At 40.2% G+C, this 12,774-nt stretch overlaps 1 protein-coding gene across 1 annotated transcript in view; it reads right to left on the reverse strand.

Annotated features, from left to right (window-relative positions):
* Nucleotides 1–9,081: 9,081 nt before the first annotated feature.
* carmil2 (capping protein regulator and myosin 1 linker 2) overlaps nucleotides 9,082–12,774 on the reverse strand; it is a 68,728-nt gene continuing 65,035 nt past the window's right edge. Inside the window, exons 39-41 of the mRNA XM_063479050.1 lie at nucleotides 12,616–12,705; nucleotides 11,678–11,779; nucleotides 9,082–11,585 (exon numbers count right to left, since the gene is read on the reverse strand). Coding sequence (XP_063335120.1) covers nucleotides 11,020–11,585; nucleotides 11,678–11,779; nucleotides 12,616–12,705 — 758 coding nt within the window. The 3' untranslated portion in view covers nucleotides 9,082–11,019. The remainder of the gene's footprint in view (nucleotides 11,586–11,677; nucleotides 11,780–12,615; nucleotides 12,706–12,774) is intronic.

A 12,774-nucleotide genomic window follows, 5' to 3' on the forward strand; every position in this document is an offset into this window, starting at 1 on the left:
ACATGACCCTCACAGCGCTCGCTGGCTGGTCCAGATGGGTGTAGACACGATTTAGCAGGTAGATGATGGCGTCCTCTGTTCCAAGACGAGGCTGATAAGCAAATTGAAGGGGATCCAGATGTGGTCTGTGAACTGATGCAGCCCAACGAATAATACCTCCACCACTGTGCTTCACTGTGGGGACAATGTTCTTTGGGTTGTACACCTCACCCTTCTTCCTCTGAACATAAGCAGCATCTTTATGGCCAACGAACTCTAGTTTAATCTCTGTTATGGAACGGCTGTGTGCAGGCAGGAATAGGACCCAAAGTGCAGACTCACGGAAACGAAACGTGAACTCAAAACAGCTTTAATGCTGAACTCAAAGTAACTAACTTCCAAAGTACAAACATTAACGCAGGCAGGAAAACAAAACACACAGCATGAGTGAGAGTAGATAAGAGTAGATCGCGACACGGACACAGAGAAACACAGGGCTTAAATACACAGAGGGAGCAATCAGGGAATGGGTAACAGGAGGGAAACACAGCTGGGGCAAATCAGGCCTAACGAGACAAGGGGAAGCAAAACCAGATACATTAACATCAGACATGGACCTTCAAAATAAAACAGGAAACATAACACAGACTGAACTAAAGAGGCAGACTCACACGCAGGCACTGCAACAGAGGGAACAGAGACGTGGGACCAGGGCAGACACAGACACTGACTGGACACGGGGATATAGCAACTAAGGATTACACAGAGACATAAACCATAAGACAGAACTCTAACAAAGAAACCAAAGACTAGAAATGATAAATAGTATAATAAACTCAAAACCCTGGGTCAACGACCCAGGCATCCTAACAATCTCAAAAGAAAAAGAAACACTCCAGTCTGCATAATCTTTCTCCAGGTTGTCCTTAGCATATCATCTTCTTTGAGACTACAATTAATCACCAGCTAAGTCATTCACTAGTGTTACTGCATTTGTTCGGTGATCTTTAGACACATCTCTCACTAGTTTTCTTTCCAGAATCTTTGAATCCTGGTACTGCTTTCTCAATTGAGAGCTCAAACCTTTGGTGAAGTTTTTATACAAGTTTCAAGTTTCAAGTTTTATTGTCATGTACAGATAACAGTGTAGCCACATTAATCCATAATGAAATTCTTTGACTCGTGCTCCTCAGCTTTACATGAGCATATAGAGAGTGTGCAGTTATATTGAGAAGAAAATAACAGAAAATAGCAGTGGTAGTAATAAAATAATAATAATAATAACAACAAAAAGGAGAGGAAAAAGTATTAAATATTAGAGAATTTAGCTGGTATTTACATTTAAGACAAGTTGGTATTTACAAGTTTGTGCAAGAGTATCTGCAGGTTGTACAAAGTTGTGCAATGAGCATTTAAGTAGCATTTGTTGAAGTGACAGTGTGCAAAATCCTGTAATTGTAGTGAGTGTGTAGTGGTGTGTATGGAATGTCAGCAGTTCAAAAGTCTGATGGCTTGTGGGTAAAAACTGTCCCTGTGTCTGGTAGTGCGGGTCTGGATGCTCCTGAACCGCCTGCCGGACAGCAGGAGTGTGAAAAGTCTGTGGCTGGGGCGCGGGGGGCTGTGTCTTCCTCATGCAGCGCTGTCTGTAGAGATCCGGCGTGGCTGGCAGTTCAGTCCTGGTGATGCGCTGTGCTGATCTCACCACCCTCTGCAGAGCTTTGCGGTCCAGAGCATTACAGCTGCCGTACCAAGTGGTGATGCAGCCAGTCAGAATAGTTTCAATGGTGCATCGATAGAAGTTTGTAAGTATTCTGGGGTTCATGCCAAATTTTCTCAGGCGCCTTAGGAAGAAGAGCCGCTGTCTTGCTGCTTTTGTGATCACACCAACATGGTGTGACCAGCTCAGATCCTCGCTGATGTTGATGCCCAGGAATCTGAAGCAGCTGACTCTCTCCACCTCTGCTCCTTCGATGTGGATGGGGGTGTGGGCTCCTCTCTGCAGTCTCCTGTAATCCACGATGAGCTCCTTGGTTTTGCTGACATTAAGCAGCAGGTTGTTGTCGCGGCACCATGATGTCAGGGCTCTCACCTCTGCCCTGTATGCTGTCTCATCTCCATCAGAAATGCAGTCGATGATGGTGGTGTCGTCTGCAAATTTGATGATGGTGTTGGAGCTGTGTGTTGCTGTACAGTCGTGGGTGAACAGGGTGTACAGCAGGGGGCTCAGCACACATCCCTGGGGGGCACCTGTGCTGAGCGTGAGTGTGGATGAGGTGTTGCTGCCGATCCGAACCACCTGAGGTCTGTCTGTCAGGAAGTCCAGGATCCAGCTGCACAGGGAGGAGTTGATGTTCAGGTCACGGAGTTTCATGATGAGTCTGGATGGTATGATAGTGTTGAAGGCGGAGCTATAGTCGATGAACAGCATCCGCACATATGTGTGTACTATGCATAAATTAGAAGATAACCCTCAGTTTTAACTTGATGTTACAAGTTTTGTTATGGTTCATGGGCGGTGGACCCAGTGTTAAGAATTTTGTAGGTTCATGATTTATTTTTAGGTTTTAGATGTGATTTGTAGGTTCTAGTTCTCTGTTATTTAGTCTTGAGAATAGTATTATTTCCCATTGCTTCTGAGTTTTGTCATTTATGTGTCTGGTTGTTAGTTCCTTGGTTTGATGCTGTTAGTTCCCTTTCGTGTCCAGTCAGTCTAGGCTTGTCTCTGTGTTTTGTCCCTAGCTTCCCCTGTATTGTCAAGACAGCAGCTAGAATATAATTTGACGAGTTTATTATCCAAAGAAAACATAGGAAAACTTGGAACAATGCCGAATGGTGGCCTAACAATACGTTACTGATGATCACATAACAAACTGGTGTCGACTGAAGGATTTGAACAGCCTTAAGAATGCTTGAAGGTGAATAATTATTCATGGGTGAGTTAATTACAGATGTGCTGCCAGGTGTGTCCAATCAGTGCGGAGACAGGACATGCTGAGAACTACCTCCTGAGACAAGTAAACGAAGAACCACAGAGAGAGCAGGGAAGAGAGGGCGAGAGAGTAAGGATAAACAGAAAGCAAAACAAGCACAACAAACGTCGGAACCTGGCACGAAGACAGAAATCAGTCCTGTCTCCGTGTTTGTTTCCCTGTCTTTGCGTCACGTCTGAGTTTCTGTTCCCATGTTCTGTTTGTTCCTAATTTTTTTCAGTGCCTCGCCTCGTGTTGCTCATGTTGCTTCTCCTTGTCTTACTAGTTAGATTCTGTTCACCTGTGCCTCATTTTCCCCAGCTGCTTACTCTCTCACTAACTACCGTATGCATGTATTTAAGCCCTAGTAGTAATAATATTGTTCTCACCTGTAGCTCTGAGTCATTTCGAATCACAGACACAGCGTTATTTGTATAAACTAATGTTAAAGAGAACTGGTGTATGAACGGGTGTCCAGGCTGAGCGTGAACTGGAAATGAATTTTCTTCAAGATGTCTTTTTGTGACGAAGTTAAACTGATTTGTTTCAGCATGATTTTTACCTTAACGTCAACCTTGAAGTAGCTAACCTCTTGTGTTATTATCCAAACAGTTAATAGTCTATTTTCACAGCACGTGAGCTAAACTTTTTCCCCAAGCTGGGAGCTGCCTGGCTGTCCTCTAACACTATAGACTAAGAAATGATTACTTCATTGACCACTCTGGGATTATGGAGGAAGAATTGGTTAAGCTCTTGTCGAACACACTGTGACTAATGAAACCAATTTAAATGACAAAAAACCAAAATGAAAGCAACAACAGGGGAATACTTCAACTTGAGCACAGCTTACTTGTTTTAAATTTGGTTTATTAACTCTCCCAGTTTGTCATCTTGTGCAACTCTGAGCAGCTTCTGTACTCCTGCTATTTATTTTTTTTGCTCAGTTGCTCTTTGTTCTAGATCTCTACTTATCTTTCATCTAAAAGTAAGATAATATTCATATATTTGGCAAATTATTGTATTCAAGCAGCTGAAATTTAATAAAAGTAACTAACTGTAAAGATTGACCCGACACACTGGTATGTTGTTCACGTCTGAGAGTGTTAATTGCCATATCACACATGTGACGTCTTTATGGCTCGGCATCCGGTCCGCCAACTTTCTATATAAGAGAAGAACAATGCTCCTGAACTGACGCACTGCCTTTAGGTTTGGACATGAGACTCTACTGATGTTGGTTGATCTGCTCTGGTCTGCACTGAACAAGTGCAAGTGTTTAGAACACATGAAGACTACACTGAAGGGGAGATGGTCCAGTTTTAAATCAGGTAAGATTATTGCTGGTGAGATAACAATTATTGTAAACTGTGAACACTGCAAACCACCTCTAGCAGAATCCAAGAAAGAAAGTCGGGGAGAAAAATGAACACATTTGGCATCTTTTTAAATTACTATTTAACAATTCTTGCAGGAGTGTGATTGCTCCTTTATTTCAAGACAGTTTTCTCCCATGGGTGAAACCTTAACTTTTATTCTATAGTGTAGTCGAATCCTTAAAAACATTGGGACACCATTAAAAGTTGGTCAAACTTTACTTCCTGAGATTGTGATGCAGCTTTTTGTTCTCTTTGCCTGTTAAACCTTTTAATAGGCAACTCAGCCTTTTCGAAGCTTTTTCCTAATTCACTGTTAATCAGTTTTATTTATATAGTGCCAGTTGGTTTCAACAGCTGTTTTAAGGCATTTTATATTGTAAGGCAAAGACCTTAGAATATTAAGAGGGAGAACCTCAACAATCCGATGAGGCTCTATGAGCAACAGTGTAGAGGAAAAACTCCCTTTTAACAAGAAGAGAAAGTTTTGAAAGAGAAAAGACAAAAAATGAGCACAAACTCTTCACAGGGACCGATGACAACAAACAACTGAATCAAAGTTTTACAAAGTACAAAATTATCACACAACTCAGTTAACTTTTTAATAATCTTAACAAGTATAGGTTCACACTCTGTTTATAACTTTGTGTTATGTAGTTTTGTACATATTCTGTGCGTGCAAGGCAAAAATAACAATGAAGGTAGAAAATAAACTCTCCTCCAGGATAAGATGAAGGCTCGGGTCAGACATCACAGGGAGATGAACTGAGGTCTGCTCTTATAAAACACACACCATTCACCACAACCACCCTGAGAGAAACACAACATTTTCCTCTGATTATATAGTTTTGTTTTTAATCTAGTGACTCTGGAGAAAATTATTTAGCTGACTAAAGGAGTGATTGAATGGATATATGACTATAATATATTCATGTGATCCCACAAAAATGAGTGAGCAGAGCTTTAGTGTCCCATGTATTCAGCTGGAGATTATAAAAAGGCTTAACGTGAAAACAAGGCAAAAAGAAAAATTTAAAATAAGAGACTAAAATAAATACTTGTAATAATTTTCAGTGCATATAAATGTGAATGCTTTTTTTCAACTGTTTGGAGATACTTGTACAACCAGAATTTCTTTTAAAAAAATCAATACATTTCAACGTATGATGCCAAACTCTGAACAGCTCAGGTCAGCTCACCAATAAACCTCATAGGGTCAGCATTAGGTGGTACTTTAGCCAAATGGAACACAAACATAGTTTCAGAAACGAGAAGATATTAACTTTCAAATCTCTTGCAAACGTATAAACTTACTGTTCTGTTCCATTTGGGTACAAACAGTGAACTTAATCCTAAGTTCTAAATATAGTAGCACCAACCACCTGATGGATCTCAAGAGGTTAAATTTTACTTGTACTTGACTAAAAGGTCTTGTGCTGTACTCCTGATTGAATGTTGTTAAAGAAGAATTTCAGCTATCCTTACGTATCCAAACTAAAGATAAGGCTCAACCGACATATGGCAAATGAAAAGAAATGTTGTATGTGAACACTGCAAAAGAAAGGTATTTTTGTTTTATGCATTTGATTTTGAACAACCCTGAACACTTTTAGTTTATGAGGAAATCCAACTCGTATCGTTCTTGACTTTTGGACAACATTGCACAATGCCAAGCAGTTTTCACTGGGCACTAGATGTTACATGCTGTGTTGTGCACTGTATGGAAGGGGGAAAAGCAATAGGAATAGACGAGGCCATTTTCACCTCCAGACCCTCAATTTCAGTTGTAAAGGATTCACTTCTTGTGCTTAGTTACTTAGAAATGAAATCTAATAAAATACACAAACATGCAAAACAATTTAGACATACCCAGAGTACTTTTTCCTTGTAGTTGGGCTTAAGCCTGAGTCAGACTAGAATAAAAACAGGATGGCCTTTTTGCGAGCAGAAAAACACAGTTGCTGAGAGACAGCACTGTTTTTGTTTGTTTTGTTTTTTTTGCTGTCAGCAACCATTTGAAAGTAGTTGCTGTGAAGTTGAACATACAGCACCCTTCTCTTAGTCACAACGCACAGGTCGCCTGTTGGGAGTCAACCTGTCTCCAGACTTGCACTGACTGCTGTCACACTCAAATAGTAAAAGGTTTCCAAATAACCCTGACCTAATTTCTAAATTCAGACAAACTGACTACAGGTTACAGTCAGTCCGATGATAATGAACACAACTTGTCTGCTCCACCAAGTGTAAATATAATGTAACGAATCACACAAACCTGATTTAGTCAGGTTTCTGGCTCGCATTTTACTGCAACTTGTGTTGAATTTAATGCCGGAACAACATGCCTGATTTTTGTGTGATAGCTGCTGCTATGAGTGCTCATTTGTTTGGGGAGATGTTATCAGAACAAGTACACAATCAGCACAGGTGGATGGCTTAAAGCTGCAAGCCAAGAGCCAGAACGCTGGCTCTGTCCTGTAGATCCTTACTGAGTTGTCATTCTGAGCATCGAGAGCCAAGCCCCACATATTCCCGTATTCCAGTGCTTTAGTCACATTTTTACACAGAGACCAGTATACAATGAAAACATTTTGTTTCTCTGCAGTGTGCACACTTTGCTTGACAGGTGCTATTACATAGATTCATGTATAAATGTTACAATACATAATACTGACTTTAATAAGAACCTAGAATTTAACAGAGTCTGCAGAAAAACCCAGAGAGTGACACAAAAACAGTATCTTCATTAACACAGACGGATCGGGATCTGACAGTAAAATATGTTTTGTGCTCTTTACATCACACATTTGCGCTGCTATGCATAGATTTCAGGTTTAAATAGTTTGCAATAAACCAGCTTTTCTAGCTAAACCTTGCACGCCCCTGAGTGTTGGTCCTCAGGGGCCACACACACAGTTCTATCAGAAGAGCTCACTTTTAAAACAATCCTATTGATTCTTTTATAGTCTCCTCATTTCTCTGTTTCTTTCTCTGTTTTCAGAGAGAAACACAAGAGCCAAACCTGCTTTTACATGGTGTTATATTTGTTAATACATTACTTGCTACCTCACTTTTGAGCAGCAAATTTGCACCACTCTTAGTAAAATTCTGATCATTGCTGAAATGAAATAGCTGCATCTTTGTTTGTTCCTAAATATATAAATTGTAAATTTGCCACATTTATTTACTCTGATTGAGTCTGTGACTGAGAGTCGGACCTGCTGTGTATGGATTCTGCCCAATCCATGAACTGCTTATCAAGCTGACTGTTTAAGGTGGGCCACACCTCACGTCATAATGTATTATACCTGTGCTCCAAGTGGCTAGTCCATCCTTGCATTTGGTATTGCACTACTTCACTGAAATTTGCAACAATAAGCAAACAGATTTGCAATTTTTGCCAGTTTATAACCGGTAATTGCCATATTATTACAAACAAACTGCATGTAAATGCTAACTTGACCCCAGCTGATTATAGTCTGACTTTTATCTTATTGCCCTTTTATCACTGTCCTAATGGACCAAAGTCACTTTGAAGATGTAACTCACTACACATGGTTAGAGACCTGGTGCCCATCTTCAAAGACACCACTTGAAAGGCTTGACCACAAGCTGATTGCACACAGATCCAATCACTTTGGTGGCTCAGAGGCCTCCAACCCTAGCGTGACTGTAACTGAAACTAAGCTTAACAATAATGATCACATTAAGTATTGTCATAAAGATCAACTCAGCAAATGAACCCTATTCATGTGTTTATAGCAAAAGTGGTGTTTGCACTGATGACCAAAAATCAACAACTCTATATAGAGTTGCATACGTCTGTCAAGAAAACTACAACCGGAAAAAATATGAGGATTTTGAAAATATAATGCAAACTAAAAAAACTGCTTCTGAAGGGAAACTCTGACTTAATATGCTGCCTTCATCATGAGTATCACTGCCTCTTCATTAAGGCACGTGTAGATCTGACTATACAATTTCTTTTTATGTAAACATGCTGCTCAAATTTAGTCTTATGCTGCATGAGACAGTTGTAATCTTACTCTTTCTGTGGTCGTTAGGAAAATAAACAAAGAACAAATATGAAAACAATGTTTTATAGTCTTGATATATTTTCTTCAACATAACCAACCCAGAGCATCTTAGGCTTGCAGAAGTTAACATGCTGATGTACCCCAGTGAGGAAAGGACCACTATGGCACACTGCAAACCCACAAATTAAACCTACCTCACTAACCCCAAATCCTGCTTCATACTGGAGGCCTCTAATGAGGCATCTCCCTCAACTTCTAAAAAAAGGATATGCAATATGAGATCTTAATCAGCAGGAGTTCAGTAGTATTAGTGACTAATTACTTATCCCCTTGCCATAATCCAAAAGAGGTTGCCTGGACTCAGAATTCACAGTGTGACCAAGTAATATGATGTAAATAATGTCTCTAAATAACCTTAGTCACAATTAGATATTAAGTACAAATGTAGTTTCCAGAAACCTAGTCATCTTGTAGAAGGTGACAAAAAGGGAAAGTAAAAATACATCTGCTATCAGCATGGAGTTTGTAATTCACTTTGAAATCATACCAATTTTAAGTAGTTGTTATTAATGTGCCTGACATGGTGTAATCAAACCAAGTGTGATGTTGTGGTACGCTCAGAAATGTCTTGTTAACAAATTTAATGTTTTTGTGGAAAGTGCATGAAAAAGATTTCAGTCCCTTAGCTGATGAAGCTCATTTCAGACTCTTAACGAAGTGTGCAGGTTGATGGAAATGAATTTTATAGGTGGCACAGTTGCATATTGTTCAATGCAAAGATGGATGTAATTCAAAAAAAAAATGAGTCTGCAGCAAAATAACAGGATGAAGTGCATGATCATTTCTGACATCAGATGAGAGGATGAGCCGTCAACACACTGATACACTCAGCAGACACATGGTTGGTGAATATGTGCCCAGCTAGCTACAGCTAACGGTCAGTACATTTAATCTTTGGGATAAATTTGCACAGACTGCAATAACAAGCCAGCAAACTAATTCATGTGCTTCCACTGTATACATAACTAATATAAATCAAAAATTCACCCCACAGAATAAATGCACCAACTATACAGAAGCTAGTACACAGGAAAAGTCCATACCATCTGGGTGTACCATACCTGTGGTTCTCACACGTTTAACGAGAACGCTCCGGACATGAGAGCGATTCTACAGGAGAGTACAATAGTGCAAGTAAAATCATTCATAATTGGATACAAATACCAAAATGTGCAGATATACTCATTTATGAGTACTCTTGAGGAATCCCATTAGCCATTTGAAATTTCAAAATGCTGACTCTGGTGGGAAACGTTACATTTAGAGACGAGGACAACTTATTATCAAACCATGCATGTTTGACCATGTAAAAGTTAATCTTTGAAGTTTGAAGTAATTCTCTTTGTAACTTATGTAAAGGTACTTTTAGCTGTTTCCTTTTTTTGAGCTGCTTTATTAAGTGGTTGGCACAGCAGATGGATTCACGTTTGATATGGCACCAGGTTCATGTCAGATGCCCCTGCTGATGCAACCAGCACTAGGAGTACTCCCAGAAGCTGGGTTTTGGGATCTTTCACGTGTAAAGTGAACGTGTTAACCACTCGCTGGCTTATAGTGACTTTTACGGAAAGGCAAGCGAACTGTAGCCCTACATCCCCTCCAAAAAATCAAAATGAAAAAGTAATAATTAATAAATAAATAAATAAATAAAGCCTACTTTTAAGAAGACAAACAGAATTAGATTAAAACAGCTTCGCGCTGTTGCTTGACTTCTTCGCCTCTGCTCTCCTTCCTGGCAGTAAATTTGGAACATTTTTTTTAATCAAATGATTTTTCAGAAAAATGTTCCCCATCAGTGTGACATGGATCAGTGTGACATGGATCAGTATTACTGCCGCACATGTTTAGGGTTGAGCAGGTTTTTTTTAAAGACTATATTGTTTAATCTACAGTGATGCATCATATTCTACAAAATCACAGGTTTACAGTCTGCCCTGTGAGGTCCACATAAGCTTTTAGTTCATTCAGAGATACAGGCTGACATCTTGATTTATTTACAAAAAATACTTTATTTAGAAAAACAATTAGAGCTGGATTAAAAGGCCTGATCGCTGTGTGACATGGTTAACTGCCAATATCTAGAGCAAGATTATATATTATTCTAAAATGAAAGTGCTGCATTAACAAAACAGCTGGTTATACTTGATCTGATACGATAAAAGATGGCAGGTTATTGCCAATAAACAAGCTTAAACAGCTTATGTTAATGTGTCCGCTGGTTGGGGTGACATTTATTATCACTATTATCTGTTTAATAATTCGATTGTGTAGAAATTGCAGCTTTACTGCCCTCTTGAAATTTCCCACGAAGTGCTGTTCAGTGTTTTGAATGCCAAAATAAAAATTCTGAAATTTACCAGTGGGCAGCCACGTTGGGACCAATTTTAACATTCAAGTGGTTAATGGGATTTTTCAAATCAATGGCTCCACAAGAACAAACAAACAAAGATCTAGTGACTGTGATTTTCTACTTATCTGCTGCACTAAAAAACTCACACTACTCTCAGATACTCTCAGATACGCCCTCAGTTCCAGATCTCAGTGATGTCTCAGACCTCTCCCTCCTAAATGTATTTTCTGCTTAGGTAAGTCAGTCTGTGGATGCTATTCAGACAGAGGGGGCTCAGTTCTTTGGTCTGCTGCCTCTGCCTTCACTGTGTGATGTTTAGAGATGGTCTCTTTCTCTGGTGTGCTGTTTCTCAGATCTACCGGGCTGGGGACCTTCTTCTTGTGGGATGTAGGACTTACTTGGGGGACGTCTGAATATCCAGACGTGACTGGGATTGTGCTGAGGGTCTTTTCTCGAGGTGCTGGGGAGACTAGTAATTTATCTAGAGTTTGGGGCAATGCTGGGGCTGTGCTAGTGCTATTTTTGGGTGGGGGCATCACTGGAGACTTTTCCAGTGTTCGGGTCTGTGGTGGAAGCCTCTCTTGGGTGGGTAAAGCTTTGTCAAACGCATGGCTGGAAAACTGGGTTGCATCTGCTTCATGTAGAGCTTGAGCTGTAAAGGAGGGACACCCTGAGCCTGGGCTTTCGCCCTTTCCTGGATGGGGGTGCTTGGTTTCGGCTGCTGTGCTTCCACATCCCATTCTTCCTCGTCTTTCCTGCAGCTCCTCCTTCTGGGGAATGCCCTTCTTGTCTTTATCAGTCTCCCTTCCCATGTCACTGGCTGTGAAGATGAATGATATAGATTAATAAGTAAAACAAAGAAGGAAAAGGATAGGCCAAAAAGGCTAAATTATGAGCATGACTTATGAAGACCTCTCTGTCCTTCTCCACTGGATGGATCTTCAGTGCAGGATGGCAGATCACTTCTGTTGCCTCGGAAACGGATGGGTGACCTCTGTAACACTGCCTTCAGCTCTGAAAAAGAAGGGTATGAGGTATAATAAAGAGTCGATCATCAATTATCCCTTTCTCCAGGAAAGTTGTGGGAGAATACCACACTTAACCTCACGGTGACGAATGGATGAAACATTTTACTCAAAGCCTCGTGCAAACCATCACACAAACATTCATACATGGACTCTTTTCAAAGCCTGTCTAACAATCACACACACGCACTCTGGATACATCGGGGCAACTCACAGTTCAGTGTCTTTGACATGCGGACTGGAGGAGCCGGACACTGAAACTCTAAATGTCAGGCCCACATCAAACAAGACACACAAAGTAACATCAGCCTGAGAGGTTACAATGAATTGTGTCTCTGGCCATGAACACTCACTGGGGGTGATAAACTGAAAGTTGTTGACTTGGACATTTACACTGTGGTCAGAGAAGTTCTAGTAGACACATTAATGTTGTGTCGTAACAGTAAAGTTGACCGAGTATTTTTCCGTTGTCTGGTAAATCATTCAGGCAGGATTGGACACAAACATTGTGGGAGTGGGATTTAAAAACATAGTCCAATGCAGGGCTCTAGTATGCAGTATAAAATTCTTCTGTTTGTGGTGAAAAATGCAGTGTGTGTCAATACAACACAAGTACTTATCACTGCTCCTGAAATCAGAGCACAGGTCCTTTTTCAGTCCATACAATGGATGTCATGTTTCAACAACACTGAGGAATTTACTTTTATAATCTTTTTTTATTTTAATCACACTTTTTTGAATATTTTTCATTTAACTAGTTTTGGGATTTGCTGTTGCAAGCATTATTTTTTCACAGTTTCATCAAACACTGGTGCAAAGCCTCACCTTGTGTCATGGCAAAGGCATCCTCATGGACAGACACAGCTCTACGCTGCGGAGGAGGCTTCATGTGTTGACGTGGCTTAGGAAGACTCTCTGAAAATACGCACAATCATTTATTTACACTGACTTGGATTCCAGAGCTGATTTCTCTTTAAAACGCAT

Source organism: Pelmatolapia mariae, linkage group LG7 (assembly GCF_036321145.2).
Source record: "Pelmatolapia mariae isolate MD_Pm_ZW linkage group LG7, Pm_UMD_F_2, whole genome shotgun sequence".
Taxonomy (NCBI): Eukaryota; Metazoa; Chordata; class Actinopteri; order Cichliformes; family Cichlidae; genus Pelmatolapia; species Pelmatolapia mariae.